The 17502-nt window shown below is 31.0% G+C and overlaps 6 protein-coding genes and 1 long non-coding RNA gene across 12 annotated transcripts; 4 read left to right on the forward strand and 3 right to left on the reverse strand.

The window, feature by feature from the left end:
- The first annotated feature begins 11 nt into the window (after positions 1-11).
- Positions 12-1305, forward strand: Rpl13 (ribosomal protein L13). Its single transcript, XM_076317879.1, has 3 exons — positions 12-95; positions 513-662; positions 742-1305. The coding sequence occupies exons 2-3, from the start codon at positions 520-522 to the stop codon at positions 1253-1255; spliced, it is 657 nt and encodes a 218-aa protein (XP_076173994.1). The 5' UTR covers positions 12-95; positions 513-519; the 3' UTR covers positions 1256-1305.
- A 1076-nt stretch (positions 1306-2381) lies between these two features.
- On the reverse strand, positions 2382-4164 carry LOC143149901 (charged multivesicular body protein 4-like). The gene is made up of 4 exons (XM_076317704.1): positions 3880-4164; positions 3396-3573; positions 3068-3318; positions 2382-2978 (listed from the first exon to the last, which is right to left on the reverse strand). Exons 1-4 carry the CDS (start codon positions 4058-4060, stop codon positions 2923-2925), a joined length of 666 nt encoding a protein of 221 aa, XP_076173819.1. The 5' UTR covers positions 4061-4164; the 3' UTR covers positions 2382-2922.
- Positions 4165-4858: 694 nt separating this feature from the next.
- Positions 4859-6141, forward strand: LOC143150315 (uncharacterized). The gene is made up of 3 exons (XR_012993030.1): positions 4859-5302; positions 5385-5631; positions 5747-6141. It is a non-coding gene; the product is annotated as an uncharacterized LOC143150315 (long non-coding RNA).
- A 283-nt stretch (positions 6142-6424) lies between these two features.
- On the forward strand, positions 6425-8725 carry Shrb (charged multivesicular body protein shrub). 2 transcript variants are annotated; one of them, XM_076318501.1, is made up of 5 exons: positions 6428-6758; positions 6833-6999; positions 7349-7526; positions 7604-7854; positions 7943-8725. In XM_076318501.1, the coding sequence occupies exons 2-5, from the start codon at positions 6912-6914 to the stop codon at positions 7996-7998; spliced, it is 573 nt and encodes a 190-aa protein (XP_076174616.1). In that variant the 5' UTR covers positions 6428-6758; positions 6833-6911; the 3' UTR covers positions 7999-8725. The 2 variants fall into 2 exon arrangements, with proteins under 2 accessions (XP_076174615.1, XP_076174616.1); XM_076318500.1 differs by having other exon boundaries at positions 6425-6999.
- A 322-nt stretch (positions 8726-9047) lies between these two features.
- On the reverse strand, positions 9048-13202 carry LOC143150097 (pyruvate dehydrogenase phosphatase regulatory subunit, mitochondrial-like). Its single transcript, XM_076318134.1, has 12 exons — positions 12821-13202; positions 12345-12576; positions 11992-12255; positions 11736-11898; positions 11319-11600; positions 10954-11256; positions 10736-10875; positions 10468-10673; positions 10245-10386; positions 9882-10151; positions 9577-9749; positions 9048-9500 (listed from the first exon to the last, which is right to left on the reverse strand). The coding sequence occupies exons 1-12, from the start codon at positions 13120-13122 to the stop codon at positions 9239-9241; spliced, it is 2739 nt and encodes a 912-aa protein (XP_076174249.1). The 5' UTR covers positions 13123-13202; the 3' UTR covers positions 9048-9238.
- Positions 13203-13762: 560 nt separating this feature from the next.
- Positions 13763-17402, forward strand: LOC143149900 (uncharacterized). 3 transcript variants are annotated; one of them, XM_076317702.1, is made up of 8 exons: positions 13763-13895; positions 14026-14092; positions 14175-14219; positions 14301-14366; positions 14438-14575; positions 14649-14720; positions 14799-14868; positions 14955-17402. In XM_076317702.1, the coding sequence occupies exons 2-8, from the start codon at positions 14054-14056 to the stop codon at positions 15005-15007; spliced, it is 483 nt and encodes a 160-aa protein (XP_076173817.1). In that variant the 5' UTR covers positions 13763-13895; positions 14026-14053; the 3' UTR covers positions 15008-17402. The 3 variants fall into 3 exon arrangements, with proteins under 3 accessions (XP_076173817.1, XP_076173815.1, XP_076173816.1); XM_076317700.1 differs by having other exon boundaries at positions 13769-13983; positions 14060-14092; XM_076317701.1 differs by lacking the exons at positions 14026-14092; positions 14175-14219 and having other exon boundaries at positions 13769-13983.
- On the reverse strand, positions 15134-17114 carry LOC143150416 (uncharacterized). Of its 3 annotated transcripts, none has more exons than XM_076318683.1 (3): positions 16955-17114; positions 16323-16714; positions 15134-16246 (listed from the first exon to the last, which is right to left on the reverse strand). In XM_076318683.1, the coding sequence occupies exon 2, from the start codon at positions 16690-16692 to the stop codon at positions 16330-16332; it is 363 nt and encodes a 120-aa protein (XP_076174798.1). In that variant the 5' UTR covers positions 16693-16714; positions 16955-17114; the 3' UTR covers positions 15134-16246; positions 16323-16329. The 3 variants fall into 3 exon arrangements, with proteins under 3 accessions (XP_076174798.1, XP_076174797.1, XP_076174796.1); XM_076318682.1 differs by having other exon boundaries at positions 16323-16613; positions 16955-17111; XM_076318681.1 differs by having other exon boundaries at positions 16323-16619; positions 16955-17111.
- Positions 17403-17502: the final 100 nt, after the last annotated feature.

The following is a 17502-nucleotide window of genomic DNA, read 5'->3' on the forward strand; positions in this document are numbered from 1 at the left end:
ATATTAATTTACTAGAAAATGTGACTTCCGCTTCATTGAACTATTCTAAAGCTTGAACTGATTCCTTTTCCGATGCACACCGTGTAAACAACTTCGTAAGTAATATTTCGTGATTAAAATCCAACTGAAAACTTAACATCTTGAATTAATATTTTGCGTAACAGTGAAGAAATACTGTTGTGTTTATTTTCAACTGTGATTAAGTGATATATTTGTTATTTTATAGTTTAGTAAATACAATCAGTTTTTGACATTAATCAAGAGGTTAAGTTCACACAGGTTCTTTTACTTAATTTAACAAAATACGTTTCCTAGATCAAGAAACAGATATTTAATAATTATATTAGTGTAAAATAACAGTAAGGATATGAAAATTATATGAATTATATTAATAAAATATATTTTGGTAACTAAGAGAAGTAATAGTAATTTTGTCTGGAATATTTAAAAGATATTACACATTTTATAAATTGTGTAAGGAGTAATTCCTAGAGTTCTTGTTTCTGTTTTAGATCAACAATGGGTAAGAGAAATAATATGATTCCTAATGGACACTTTCACAAGGACTGGCAAAGGTTTGTAAAAACTTGGTTCAATCAGCCAGCTAGAAAATATCGTCGTAAACAAAACCGTGTAAAAAAAGCTCGTGCCCTTGCACCAAGGTAAGTAAAGTATATTCATTCTATTTTTGTGTTTCATTTATTTGTTTGCCATTAATTTCAAAATTATATTTTTTTTTAGACCTGTTAAGCTTTTGAGACCTGTTGTTCATTGCCCATCTTTTCGTTATCATACAAAAGTTAGGGCTGGCAAAGGTTTTACCTTAGCTGAACTAAAATCCGGTGGTTTGAATAAAAGGTTTGCTAGGACTATTGGAATTGCAGTAGATCCTAGAAGACGAAATAAGTCTGTTCAATCTTTGCAAACAAATGTTCAAAGATTGAAGGAATATAAATTAAACTTGATTCTGTTTCCATTGAACAAGAAGAAAGCAAGTAAATCTGAGGCAACTGAGGAGGAGATGAAACTTGCAACTCAAGTTAAAGGAGAAGTTATGCCAATAAGACACCAAGGACCAGCCAAAGCGAAAGCTCGTGTCATTTCTGAAGAGGAAAAGAAGTTCTCTGCATACATAACTGTCCGTAAAGCCAGGGCAGATGCTAGATTAGTTGGAATTCGTGCAAAGCGCATTAAAGAGGCAACAGAGAATTCTGATGATGTCACAAAGGTTGCTAAGGACAAAAAGCCTAAATAACTTCGTGTCTTTGTATAAACATAAAAAATAAATCCTCTGATGAAAAATAATTTTCATTTATTACCTTGGTACATCATTTTTCCGATGGAAATGATCATTGCATAAATACATGCACAAGTCATGATAAAATGTTTGTTAAATACATACGAACTTTGAATAATCAACAAAAAATAAACTTTCAATAGTATTAGCATGAATAAATCAAAATATTGTATTTTTGTGAGTGATATATTATTCTAACAAACTTTTATTGATCTTAAATTGTATATTTTTGTATATGTTATATAGATGAGATGAAATTTGTCACGCCTGTTCATTGAAAACGTATCAATAAAATACTGTTGAGGGAAATAAGAATTTGCCGCATGTTGTAACTAGCAAAAATCGATAACCGATTATAGAGGCTTGTACTGTCACTTTTATAGTATACCCATGTGTTTCGGATCTGCCAGAGAGGTTTAAATGGCTACAGTGTAGGACTGTCACCCATAATTATAAATGGCCCCTAAGAACGATCACACGGTATAAGAACGTTATAGTGTATACAATTTTACATTTTAATCCTATTAGGTTTGGTATTTATTATAAAAATTGTGTTTTCGCGATAAATGTGAAACTGAAATCCATAATAAAAATCGTGATCTTTAAATCTCAGAAATAGAGGTTAAAAGAAAAACTTATTTTCTTTTAAAGTTTTATTTTTTGTAGCTGTTCTTCCCACGAATTATTAAAATTATTTACAGTTATAAATTTTAGAAGTTTGAATGTAGCACTTATATGTACTTTACTTACGTATTTATAAATGCCTAAATTTACATATAAATATATAAATGTTTTATAAGAATCATAAATGCATTACAATAAACATACAAAACCCATATTCAGTATGTCAGTAGGCAATTCAATTACAAATTTGGAATATAAGTTTGACGATTTCACTTTATTTGATATTTACAAAAAATTATCGAATTTAAATTTATGCACTGAAAATAAATCAAACCCAGTATTCATCATTTATTAATTGTTAATTAATGAAGTGTTTGTAACATTAGAAATAAAAAATTGAAATTTTTAATTATAAATTTTTTTTAAACTTCTGATTTATTTCAGTTACACTAAGTTAATATACACTTCAATAAATTTATTTATAGCAGATACATTTATACAAAGTGTCAAAGGCCATTTAGCAGTTTAAACGTTATGCTACAGTTCAAAATATAGTACGCATATATACATTAAAACGATATTCGATTTCAAAAAAGAACAATATAATTGGTAATTCATTAGTTTTTACACTACAAATATAAATTTTATATTACCAGCAACTATTGCTTTATGTGCAAATTATGTAACTGCTTGTTGTAATTTTCATTTTTACCATAATTACAGTGGCTAGCTTATATACAAGTAAAATACTCGCTTACTGTATTTCTGAAGCTTCTTTTTATCTTGGAAAAGATACCTTTACTTTATCCATAAAAAAGCATAATAAATATTTTAAACTGCACATGAGAAATTAGTACAATATTGATTTTGAAATAATTACTTATTCTAAAATCTAAAAAGTAAAGATTTATCCAACATTATTGAATTCTTGCACAATTCATACTTAATTTTAGCCATTGGTTTCTTACAAAATTTGTTTTTACAAGCGTTTTGTTACCATCTTACGATGCCCATGCTTCTAATTCTTTCAAATCATCGTCCTCTTCTGGTTTGGCTTCTAAATAACACAAAAAAAAAAAAATAAATTTAAAAACAAACAATAATTATTATACAATAATACACGGTACAAGAAATTAGGAATATTACTTGTGCGAGTCCTAGCTGGTACAGCTGGAATTGTAGTAGCTGGAACATTTGGAAGTTCATCGGTAGGTTCTATACCAAGCAATTCTTTATCAAGTTGTTCTTGTTCAAGTTCCTCTAATTCCTTCTCTAGTTCATCTTCATCTATATCTTGACCAAAGGCCACAGGGTTAGATATGGCATCAGAAATTTCTCTTGCTACATCCTGTTGTTCAGCTATATCATCCATCATATCGTGCACTTGATCAACATCCCTGAAGAAAATGTAACACTTTGTTCAAATCTGTATTGCAGTCAAATGTCAACAATGTTATAGAACTAGATTTCTTACATGTCTTGATGAACAGATTTTAACGCATCTGCTGCACTCTTCATTGTAGTAAGCACAGCAGTATTTGTATTGGCACTTTCAAGCGCTTCCCTTTGCATTTCAATTGTAGACAGTGTGCCATCGATTTGTTGTAATTGTTTTGCAAATCGGTTTTTTCTTTTAAGAGCTTGAATTGCAGCTATAAAACAAACAAATTTCTATTAACATCTTATTCTACTACATTATTCAAATAAGTAACAATTCAAAATAACTCTTTGGCAAGTTCAAATAAAAAATTATGTGATGAAATCTAGAAAACTTTGAATGAAATCTCAACTTGACAAACCAATTTTTTATATTTTATTTAGAAAGAAATTACACCATATTTCAGTTACTAAAATTACTCTGTACTATAAAGAAATGTCATAATGACAAGTGATCTTAAAGCATGGAATATTGTCCTTAAACAACGATATCTAAATGAAAAATATTGTTCATAGGATACCTCTCTTGTTTTTTGTTCCATTTTTCTTAGCCACTTGAATTTCTAGATCTATTTTAGACTCAAGAAAATCTTGTTTCTTGATCAACATATCCTCAATTTCGCGTAATTTCTGTATCGCTTCGGCCGTTGTCATTGAGGCCGATTCCTTTTTTTCACCGAATATTTTGCTAAAGAAACTCATTGTCCTAAGGAAATTGTGTCCTAAGTTTATATTATAAACACACTCTTGAACACTGCAAACGCTTTAACAAAACCAACAAACGATCACAAACCGACCGCGGACTATCGCCATATTTCTTTTGACTTCGATATATGTACATGCATACGTCATGACTCATTGTCAAGTTACTTCAAAATGTTGCCTTCATTGAATTATTAGAAATTAAATATTTTTTAATTCGTATCTCTGACATTAGAGATCTTTTAAAGATACAAAATTAAATACATACATAGATTCATATTAAGAATACATTTATATTATCAAATGCATTTTTATTATGAAATTACTTTTTCAGTCTTTCTATCGCGCAATTTTAACGCGCGATCTTTTATTCGTGGTCTTTTATTTGAGATAGTAGTTTTATTATTACGAGAATAACATCTACGTATTAAATACGGTCACTGCAAATGCAATTTGAAAAATAATTTGGCGCCAAAATTGTTGCATAAACAAATTACATTTAGCAGATTTATTAGAAATTTTTTCAGCCATATTAATTTATGTATAATTTAGTGCTATTTTGAAAGTCACTATGTGTTGAATTATAAATGTGTATATAAACAATAGCATAAATATATCACACTATTTTTGTGTAATATGTGACAATTTGATATATTATGTATCAAGGATTCAGCTAAACATCCAATCTCCAGTATGGACGGCCAACCATCGACACGGTTCGTGGCATCCAGTTTTTGTCAGCCTCGACTGTCTCCCAGAGTGAAATGGGTATTGGCGGTAGCCCTAGATATTATCAACGGCTGTAACACCTCGCCCTGAGAAGCAATTAGGCGGGGATTTAATGTGCATAGAGTTCTCGCCTATAGAAGTGCGAGAACTCTATGGGGGTAAGAGGAGTGGATAGTAATCAAAAGACTTTGTCAATGACATGTCAGACGAGGATCTAGTATCCGAGACAGGGCCCTGGGTTGAAGGAGTGGAGGATAAGCAACTCCTGGCTTATTAAACGTTTAAAAAATGTCTATTACGATCTCTCAACGTGTTTAAAACAAAGCCGGAGTAATGGCTAGGTGTGACGAAATGAGATCCGATCGGATGCTACATATTGAAAAGCGTATGTAGCAAATGAAGACGTCACGGAGAAACAAAAATACAAAGTGCATTGCGGTAAAAAAAAAACGATAGAGGTATAATATTTGCCGTGCTGCAAATGTAACCATTATCCCATTGGCAATCGATAAAGTAATACGCCGCTAGCATTGAACATAAAGAGAACACAAATCTGGGTAGATGGATGGAATCACTAGTTGAACCCTCATTGCAGGTGACCCTGCCCCGTCGCCATATTCCGGAGTGACCGTACGAAGGACGGCCGTGAGTGCTTACAAGTACAGCAAGTTGCAACTCCTGAGGGGGCATTAGCGAAGCTTATGTGACTCAAGTGGAGACTCGGCATACAGATATGCAGACCATCTACGATAATTCCTTTGTTTCGATAACAGCATACGCTGCTGTCGGCTGAGCTAACCTGCTCGGTTCTGTCACGAGGACTTCCTTTTCCAGAGCGTAGAGTATGTTGTTCGGCGTCACCCCTAGGCTTACTGCACAGTGTTTACCGATGCGATCATTGTGATAATCGGTAGACTTCTAGAAGTGTGGCAATTGAGATGGTGTTTCCCGTTTTAGAGACTAATACCAGAGATATTAAGGAGTAGATAGAAAAAAATGAAAATCAGGAAATAACTGATGATAATCGTAAATATTGCAAACGAATGAAAAGAAGAGAATGAGGAGGAAAAATAAAATATACACAAAGAACACCTTATTTTTCTCAAAAGTTTAAAAAATGTTTACTTAATTAAATATGTAATTGTTGCATTTAACTCAAATATGAGTGCAATATTATCAAAATGTTTTTCTTGACTTTATTTCACAATTTATATACTACTCATCTGTCCTTTCATACCATTCAAGTTTTTAATTATTTACGGATAATTGGTCGACATTACCTCGAATAATTGAAGTTTTACTATATACATTTTAGTACTTAAGATGTTAGTAGATGGCGTCACAAAGTTGGCTTTAACATATAGTTGTAAGATTTGAGCCTTGGAATCCTTGTTTATATAATATATAGATCAAATTGTCATACATTATATAAAAATAGTATAATACACATAAATTAATATGGCTGAAAAAGTTTTCAACAAATCTGCCAAATATAGTTTTTTACGTAACAATTCAAGACTTTAGTAACAAATTATTTATCAAATTGTATTTGCAGTGATCATATTTAACACGTTTGTGTAGATATTATTCTTGTAATAATGAAACAACAATTTTGTGTGCATAAAACATCGCGAGATAAAATTTTGATCGACTAAATAAGCAATCTGAAAATAAAAAAAATCTGATTCAAAGACTTGATTCTCAAGATTCTCAAATATTGAATTGACATTAATTTAAATATTTTTATTACGTTTTTAGTTTTATTATGTATATTTAGATCTATGATTTTAAAAGATCTTCAATGTCAGAGTGACAAATTAAAATATGTATAATTTCCAATAGTTCATTGAAGATAAAATTTCGAAGTAACTTGACAATGAGTCATAACGTATGTGTGTATGTAAACTAAAGCCAAAAGATGACGACGGTGCGCGGTCGGTTTATGATGTTTTGTTGATTCTGTTAAAGGGTTTGTAATGTTCAAGAGTGTGTTTATAATATAAATTTAGGACACAATTTCCTTAGAACAATGAGTTTCTTTAGCAAATTATTCGGTGGTAAAAAGGATTCGGCTCCAGTGTCAACAGCAGAAGCGATACAGAAGTTACGTGAAATTGAGGATATGTTGCTCAAAAAACAAGATTTTCTTGAATCTAAAATAAAATTAGAAATTCAAGTGGCTAAGAAAAATGGAACAAAAAACAAGAGAGGTATCCTATGAACAATATTTTTCATTTAGATATCGTTGTTTAAGGACAATATTCCATGCTTTAAGATCACTTGTCATTATGACATTTCTTTATAGTACAGAGTAATTTTAGTAATTGAAATATGGTGTAATTTCTTTCTAAATAAAATATAAAAAATTGGTTTGGATAAATATGATGTGCCTGAAAAAATGTGATTACACGTCTTTGTCAAGTTGAGATTTCATTCAAAGTTTTCTAGATTTCATCACATAATTTTTTATTTGAACTTGCCAAAGAGTTATTTTGAATTGTTACTTATTTGAATAATGTAGTAGAATAAGATGTTAATAGAAATTTGTTTGTTTTATAGCTGCAATTCAAGCTCTTAAAAGAAAAAACCGATTTGCAAAACAATTACAACAAATCGATGGCACACTGTCTACAATTGAAATGCAAAGGGAAGCGCTTGAAAGTGCCAATACAAATACTGCTGTGCTTACTACAATGAAGAGTGCAGCAGATGCGTTAAAATCTGTTCATAAAGACATGTAAGAAATCTAGTTCTATAACATTGTTGACATTTGACTGCAATACAGATTTGAACAAAGTGTTACATTTTCTTCAGGGATGTTGATCAAGTGCACGATATGATGGATGATATAGCTGAACAACAGGATGTAGCAAGAGAAATTTCTGATGCCATATCTAACCCTGTGGCCTTTGGTCAAGATATAGATGAAGATGAACTAGAGAAGGAATTAGAGGAACTTGAACAAGAACAACTTGATAAAGAATTGCTTGGTATAGAACCTACCGATGAACTTCCAAATGTTCCAGCTACTACAATTCCAGCTGCACCAGCCAGGACTCGCACAAGTAACATTCCTAATTTCTTGTACCGTGTATTATTGTATAATAATTATTGTTTGTTTTTAAATTTATTTTTTTTTTTTGTGTTATTTAGAAGCCAAACCAGAAGAGGACGATGATTTGAAAGAATTAGAAGCATGGGCATCGTAAGATGGTAACAAAATGCTTGTAAAAACAAATTTTGTAAGAAACCAGTGGCTAAAATTAAGTATGAATTGTGCAAAAATTCAATGTTGTACTATTTTCTCATGTGCAGTTTAAAATATTTATTATTCTTCTTATGGATAAAGTGAAGGTACTCCTTTTCTAAGATAAAAAGGAGTTTCATAAATAACAGTAAGCGAGTATTTTACTTGTATGTAAGCTAGCCACTGTAACTACAGTAAAAATGCAAATTACAACAAACTGGTACATAATTTTCACATAAAGCAATAGTTGCTGGTAATATAAAATTTATATTTGCAGTGTAAAAATTGATGAATTGCAAATTATATTGTTTTTTGAAATCGAATATTGTTTTAACCCTTTGAACTGGAAAGGCGATCCTCGATCGCCGCTTAACTCGGTGTACTTTCTCCAATTCGAAAAACCATCATCGCGGTTTAGAATTGAAATTAAAATACAATTACTCCTTTCTTGTAAGATGTAAACATATATATACGAAATATTGAAATAAAAATGTCTCGTTTTAAATTAATATACACGATTCGAAGGATTTCATCGAGGTGCTAGCTTCTGGTAGCAAAAAAGCTTTGAGTACAAAGGGTTAATGTATGTATGCGTAATATATTTTGGACCGTAGCATAATGTGTAAACTGCTAAATAACCTCTGAAACTTTGTATATATGTATAAATAAATTTATCTGCTATAAATAAATTTATTCTAGTGTATATTAACTTAGTGTAACTGAAATAAATTAGAAGTTTAAAAAAAATTTATAATTAAAAATTTCAATTTTTTATTTCTAATGTTACAAACACTTCATTAATTAACAATTAATAAATGATGAATACTGGGTTTGATTTATTTTCAGTGTATAAATTTAAATTTAATAATTTTCTGTAAATATCAAATAAAGTGAAATCGTCAAACTTATATTCCAAATTTGTAATTGAATTGCCTACTGACATACTGAATATGGGTTTTGTATGTTTATTGTAATGCATTTATGATTCTTATAAAACATTTATATATTTATATGTAAATTTAGGCATTTATAAATACGTAAGTAAAGTACATATAAGTGCTACATTCAAACTTCTAAAATTTATAATTGTAAATAATTTTAATAATTCGTGGGAAGAACAGCTATAAAAAATAAAACTTGTTTTTGTTTCGAGTAATATTTTAGTACTATGAAACAAATTGTAAAAGTAGATAAAAAAGATATTAACGAGACAGATCGCTCTCGTATGTAATAACAGGGGTAGGAATATATTTTTTGTTTAATTTATTATTCAATGTCGGTATAGGTAAAGGACGAATGTGAGGTTTTGCGGGAAATCTGGTGCCAGCGATATCGATTTCATAATGGGCTGTAGAGTCCATGATAAAATCTGTTGTAACAATATTTGTGTCGCATGGCATGTGCCTTAGTCCAGGAGAGCTGATAAAACCAAGACAAATATGTTTTTCTGTTGCAAAACCATACCTATAAATTCAGTTCATTAGTGACACGATATCAGAAATAAAAGTGTATTTTATTATTAATTATCATAAGCCTCTACCCAGCTGATGTAACAGTTCCTACGAATTCATTGTTTCGATAAATAGGCTCACCACCCCATGGCCATACATTCTTGTTTATATCCAATTCATTAACAATGAATAATACTAATCGTTTTGTCACACCTTGTTCTTTCTGACGTTGTAAGGCAAATTTTCCAATAAAATATTCTTTCTGTGGTAAAAATAATCATATTAACAAAGGCTTATAAAATCTTACACTTTTAATCATTGAAATATTCATAAAACTAAGTATGATATTAATCCTGACAGAATAAATAAATTGTACTGATACAGATCTACCAACATTTAATTTTACACTGTATCCACTTCCAGCTTCATATGGAGTAACAAATGGTGTCAATTCTTCTGCCCAAAAAGGAATAAACCTTTCTATTCGCATGAAACGTTGTGTCAGTACACCTACATCTCGCACTCCATAATCTTTGCCTACTTCCATTAGTCTGGAGTAAACGTGAAGTGCATACTCAGAAGGTATATATAAACAATAACCAGATTCACCAGTATTCGTGAATGACATTATCATTACATCTGAAGCATATGCTACATTTGCAGTCTGTTAACATTAAAATTGTTCATCAAGTCATTTGTGAAATTATATATTTATTGGTAAAGTAGTTATTAAGAATAATGAATAGATTTTATGTACCTTGTATGTGAAAGGAGAAAGATTAATGTTAGAATTAGAAAGTTCTGAAAGTAGTTCTGTTGCTTTAGGCCCTACTAAGTTAATGACAGTATATTTTGAAGTTACATCATTAAGGCCTACTGAATGATCTGCTGGTAAATGTCTATGTAACAAATTAATAATTTTTAGAATAATAATATGTATTATTTTAAATAGTATTGGGATGTTTTTAGCTGTTTGTTACCTAGACATCCATTGGTAAATACGTGTTTGTTGTGACGTAGGTGAAACCATAAAATAACTATTTTCCGACTGTCTTACTAAGAGACAGTCATTTTCATATCCACCTCTTTCATTCTGCATTCCAGTGTGCACTATACCACCAACTGGTATATTTGCATCATTAGAACATAATTGCTGAAGATATTCTACAACTTCCCAATGACTAGACTGTAAATGTATGTATAAGTTTACACAAAAATTTTTAATCTATTCACATTTCGCATACTCACTTTAATTTTTATTTTTGAAAATGAACTCATATCTATTATTCCTACTCCTTCTTTGCATGCTAAAAATTCTTCTCTCATAAAATCGAAAAACTTAGGTTTGTAAAAGCTACCTGGTGGCATGACTGGCTTCTTTTGTCCTCCTTTTAATTACGTTAATTACGATTTATTTACTTGAATGTAACACAAGAGGAAAAAAGCCCTAATAGTTATTGCCTTACTTCTATAAGTCGAATCAAAATAAAGTGGCCGCTCATAAGCCATCTTCACACCAAAAATAGCACCCCTCTCTTCAAGAACAGAGTATAAAGGCGAGCAACGCAACTTTCGAGCATATTTATACTCGCATTGATGAGGATATAAGATTGCATAATTTCTACCAACTATTTCTTTTGTCCTTTGTTGTAAATATCGTTTACTACTATGCAAGTCTAAAAATCTTTGTACACTGAAGGGAAGTAATTCTTGTGTAGATTCACCATTTATTAAGCATGCAGCAACTTCTTTACCTATTCCTCCTGCTCCTAATTAAAGAATTTTATAACATTAATATGCACATTTGATTAAAAAATTTGCAATTTCTTACCTTGTAATGAATTTCCATTCATGCCAACAGCAACAAAATAATTCTTTACTTCTGGACTCTCCCCTAATATCCATCTACCATCTGGTGTAAAATTATCAGGACAATTATACACATCTGGTTTTATGTCTTTTAAAATTGGTAACCTATGTACCACTTTATCCCATAGAGGTTTCCAATGTGATGAATTATTTTTAAGATAGTTTTTCCAGCTTCTCGTAGGAACAGTACCATTTTCAAATGCAGGTTTAGATTCTGGTTCAAACCAGCCAACTAATAAACTTGCTGTAATATTGAATATCTGTATATTTTATTATTTGGTTAAGATAAATAGAAGATTTTTAAAATGAACTTATGATTTTATAAGAACTAACTTCAATATATATATTGATTATACTGCAAAACATAATTGCTAAATACCTTGCCATTCTCTCATATATGAGTGTGAATCAAAATCTCGTATATATGGTAAAGTTATATTTGAATTCGGTGGAAAAGGACATGCAATAGCATAAAAATGTTCTGCAGGGTATGCTGGGATTCTTACTGGTGGACTACATCGCAATCCTAATTCACGTGCCCACTGTTCAGTAAATTTTAAAGAAGTATTTATGTAATAATTAATAACCAATTAAAATAATGTTATTGGTTGTGAAGAGTATATTCAAAAGATTACCATTCCTGCACAGTTAACAAAATATTCGCATTGAATTAAACCATGTTCAGTTTTTACACTTTTCACAGCTCCATTTTCAGTATGTACTTCTTCTATCCTGCACTTTTCAATATATTTTGCTCCACCAATTTTTGCTAATTTAGCTAAAGTTTCACAAACTGCACTAGAATCTGCTATTGTATCTTCAGGTACCCAGATTGCACCTTCAATATCTTCAATGTTCAAATATGGATGTAATTGCTTTAATTGTTCTCTGCCCAAAATCTAATCAATTTATCAATTTATATTAATATATTCACAAAAAATATATTGCTTTTCTACTTCAACTTTAATGTGTAATTAATAAACCATACTTCACAATGTAAACCTTTAGGTACATTATAAGCCATTCTTCGTTTTAAAGCTATCATTCTGTCTTTGGTTTGAGCTAAGTTTATGCTACCACATTGTTTCAGTCCAATATTATATCCCATTTCTTGTAGTTGTTGATATAATTTAATACTGTAAGAAATCAAATTTCTGTGTGATATTGGTTTAAGGAGACCTAGTATGCCAGAGCCAAAATGGGATGTTCCACTTCCAATCCTGCAATAAAAATTTTTTTAAGTTTTCTCTATTACAATTGTCAATGAAACTTTTAAATATGATTGATAGCGTTAATAAATGTTACTTGATATTTAAATGAAAATTCTTCGTTGTCTTGATACAAAATTATGATACTATGAACATAAAACTTTATGGCGTTATTACAGAAAATACTGATTTGCAATTCATTGTTCTATCTAATTCATCGTCTACCATTCATCTTATTTAAGAAATCAACGTATACCTATCTTGTTCCAAGACGAGTATGTCAGTCCACCCATTAATAACAAGATGATAAGCGACTGAATTAGCAACTGTTCCCGCACCAGCAATAACAATTTGCGATTGTGAGGGTAATGTTATTGCTTGAGGTGGAAAGTAGGAGTTATTGTTAAATTTCCTACAGTTCTTGCTTTTGTTAACTTGTCCAAGTGTAAGCGTTCCATTTTTATAGGTTACATTACTTAAATAATTTCTATTAGCTTTCAAATTTTTTTGTTTTAAAAATGGTTTGTAAATACATTTCGAGTACATGTGTCTAAGCATTAAATTATGCTTAGAATAATAATTATGTTGATTTACTCGAATGTTTAAACGTTTAGTATCAAACCATCTGAATTTTTGGAACATACGTTCTATTTCTAGACATTTTACTTTACAGTAAAAGTGCACAACGGTATTTGTTACAATTAGTAAAATATAAATAAGAATTTCAGAATAAAGTAGAATGCGTTAAAAGATAATTTCGGCAATTTAAAATGAATGTTAGTTAAGTAATTATTGAAATGAACTTCAATCATTAAGAGATATAATTATTCGCTGTTTGAATAATATTTTTATTTGTCCTTTATTAAAACATTTATAGAATCTACATTGTTAGAATTTGCTTATTTGTATATCTATAAATGTGTTTATATTGATGTAGAATAAAATATCTCATTACAAGAAATAATGTGTACTGTTTTCAAAATACTTTATCATTATAAAAACATGATTATTTATAAATCTAACATACCTTCTAATTATATACTTTATTCTTGTAATTGTCAAAATCTTTGCAAATTTTTTAAATATTCGATATGTTCCGCGCCAATACAATATAGATCGATAAGTCGAAATATTTAAAATCATCAAGATATTTCGATTCTCGAACCGATGCGATAAACCGATCATTCCAAATGGAAACCGCGTTTGGACATCCGATCCGGTTGTTCATTTTAGTTCATCACGATCTTCGATTTTTATTATTAAAATGATATTTATAATAAATTTGAACGTTTTCTGTTAAAACTTGCCGGTGAAAAATTTTTCGTAATGTGGTTTGTATTGCTGGCTGTTTACGCCTTCAAAATATTATGTATCTTTGGATTCATTGTGTATTGCGTCGTGGCATTCCTTATGATAATGGTAAGAATATCTGTTTATACTTTATAATCACATATATTTTAGACTAATTAATACTGTTATTAACAATACGATGAAGTATCACACTCGAAAGGAGGAATTAAGAAAATGTGTAAGTTTAATACAGTTCCTTTCCTTGTAATGCTACAAGATCGTACACACCGCATCCGAATAATTTAAATCGTCTACCTTAGATTGTCCTCCAAAGCAAAAGCGTAGAACCGGAATTCCCAGTTGAAGTCAGTTATAAACATAATGTTTTAAGAAAAATATAGTCGAAGTGATTTTTCATTTCATCGATATTTAATCGATCGCTTCAGATTCGCGAGAGCGTGGACGATAAATTGGATGTATTGACAGAAAAGCTTACGGAAAAAGAACATGCGGTGAGAGTCAATTCTATAGGAATCTTTTGAAATAAGAATGTAAAATATAATTATTTTTGAAACAAATACAGTTACAGCGATCGCACTGTGAAATAAAAAATGCGGAAAAGATTCTGAGTGATTTAGAAAAGAAAACGTCGACTTGTCGAGATCGGTACAGGTTGTTGATGACCGAGTTGAAGAAAGATGTACGGAAAACGGAAGAAGAGGTTAGACGGGTTACGTTCTATCTGCCTAAAATCGAGTAATTTATAATTTTATGCAATTGTACGTGTTGAACAGGTAAAAACTTTGCAAAATCAAATTTCGTGTCTGTCGGTTCGACGAGAGACTCTTAGGAACGAAGCGTTGAAGGTAATGGTTAAAATAAAAAATTTATGAAAAAGACAAAACTATTATTATGCGAAAAAGTAATCGATATCAATATTCCAGCAACAAGAAGATTATCAGAAAATGTTGAACAATTTTACTAAGGAACTAGAAAGTAAAAAAGTATTGTTTTGTAGGTTGACAAGATGTACTTGCTAATGATTTTTTAGAGAAATGTTTTTTTTCGCAATATTTATCTACTATTTTAATTGATTACAGTGTCCAGCGGTGAAAAGTCAAGACGCCCTCACGTGAGTTGTCTTACTTTGTAATGAAAAATTTCACTATATTTCTGTATGTAAATACATATAGTGATTTTTCAAGAAATTGTGATGAAACGTTGTTCCATCGGAGATTAAGATGGGATTGAACAATTCAGAAAATATTTGATATTTTCGATCGAATCGTAACTTTATTCAATATTCATAATTTATGTACATTAAAGATAGAATAAATAATGATCCCGAAAATTTTCCGCGTTCATCTGTATAATGGAAAATTACATTAAAGAGAGGTTTTCGATTGTAATCCAAAATTTTTAATTTAAAAAAAAAATACATATATTGTTAAGGTTTGCTGCATTAATGTCATCAATTAACACGTTATATGTTACATAGATCATCGACGACCTCTGGATATTGAAGTAACTCAAGATGAAACTGAATGTGTTAAACGTTAATGCGATAGAACAAATTACCCGCGCTCGTTAAGAGAAAAATTATAAAAGTATTATTCGCATACATTATTACATGTAAAAATCAGGGGAATATTCGGTAAAACGCTAAAAAAGAGATCTTCAAAATAAACCATTTTGACTTTTTCACTTTTTACCGACAACTCGAAAGTAATTGTGATTTTCCGATCGAGACTATGCAACTGTTATCCGAAACACTTCTTTCTGTATCCAAAGTTAAGGAAGTTATTCGGATGGTCCGTTTTAAATGCCAAATTCTATATAACCACCGAATTATATATATTCTATATATACGATGCACAAAAATGGATAGTGCGGGTAGTTGTTTTAAGGCACTTGCGTTTCTCTCAATGTCGAACGTAGTAGTTCTCCAATAAATGGATGTTTGCGTGAAACTATCCTCGGATGGGAAACTTTATGTTTGTTCGTGGATACATGCGAAGACTGGACGAACAATATTTTTCGATCGAAAAAAATGCTATAAAATTTTCTTTGAACTCCTTAAACGTGTGCGAAAGAAATATCTTTGCTGTTGTTCGATTTTATAATCTCTTATTCTAAGTCGATAGTTTAAAATTTTCAGGAGGTCTTGCTGAAATTTCCAATAGAATCAAACGAAATTGCTAATCGTTTTCTTCAAGAACTACGCACAACCACATGTTCGAGACTTATTCCTTGGACAGGTACGTCTCCCATTCATTAATTGTTGGATAAGAAAGAGTACATCCAAGCAATTGAAGAAGTCATGCACGTATTTCGTTACTTGTATCGCAAGTTTTGTTAAAATTGATCGTAAGGATTTATCCCTCAATTCCCCCTAAAAATCACAACAGCGTTAAAGCGACTTCCTCGTGGAAAAATAAATAGCGATTGTCAACAGAGGCCAGGATCACCTTTTCTTTAAAGTTCCGTGTGGTGGGATGGAAACTTCTTTAAGACTGCATGATAGAGATTATAAAAGGCGTAAAAACTGACGCTCAAGATGACGATTAGCGCCGAGCCGAATATCCAAGAGAGAAAATTGCCATCTATGATGTCCGAGGTCTCCTTTCTCTTTCTGGCACTTATCTCGCCTAGGGTGGCGCCCTTTCGCTCCTTCATCAATCTTTTCATGTTTGCTAACTTTTCGCGTAATTCGTCTACCGATTCGGCAATATCCTCGATCGAATCGTCTCCAGGTAGATCTAAAACTTGGACAAATACAGGGTAACCCAGGGAACAAAGGAGATCAAAGACCGCTGCGTTAATATTGTTTTGAAACATTTTCCAAATATGTCCTTTGGTTCTGGAAATATTTTTGAAACGAGTTACACTTTGTTATGTTAATCGTTTATTAACGATTTATCTAGAGGAATAGATAACTAGAAAATTACTTTATAATTTACGGAATAATGTAGAGGCAAGACAAGTAAAAATTTCATAATTATTTCATTTCTATATTTATATTAGTTCGTAGAAATTTTGTTAAGTAGTACAGGGTTCATATTGTTCGAAAGTATGTCGAATTAAATATTGGTTCACTTACCGGTAGCTCCCGGTGTGCAAGTATGCGTCACTGTTTTCATGATGCTCACTTGGGTCTGTCTCTCTCGACTGTATTCCGCGGTCCAGAGTCTAACACAGCGGTTGGTATTGATCATCCAGCATCTCACCTCGTAGCGCAGTCTCCGTCTTCCGGAAAGTTAAGCCTCCTGTTTTTTTCCCTTTTCTTTCACCCCAATTAAAATTGTCGCAATAAATAGCGACGTATTTGAAAAATAAATCTTTTGATATCAAACGTTTTCTAAATTTTGATAAAACTTAAAGATCAGAGGTATTGACGCACTGTCAATCGTTGAAAAAATCGTTTTTATCGTAATTAAAGTACGTACTGAACTTGGGATGATTTTTTACGCGCAAACTTTAAATCTTCTTACAGAAAAATATAAACTTTTCGTTTGTACATCGCAATGTTTACAGGTTTGAGTCGAGAAATGTTTAAATAGGCAACAGATACTAATTCGATATTTACTTCACTTCAAGATCATTAAAAATATTATTAAATAATGATTGTTTCATAGTATTTTTAATAAA

This window comes from Ptiloglossa arizonensis, chromosome 8 (assembly GCF_051014685.1).
Source record: "Ptiloglossa arizonensis isolate GNS036 chromosome 8, iyPtiAriz1_principal, whole genome shotgun sequence".
NCBI classification, from domain to species: Eukaryota; Metazoa; Arthropoda; class Insecta; order Hymenoptera; family Colletidae; genus Ptiloglossa; species Ptiloglossa arizonensis.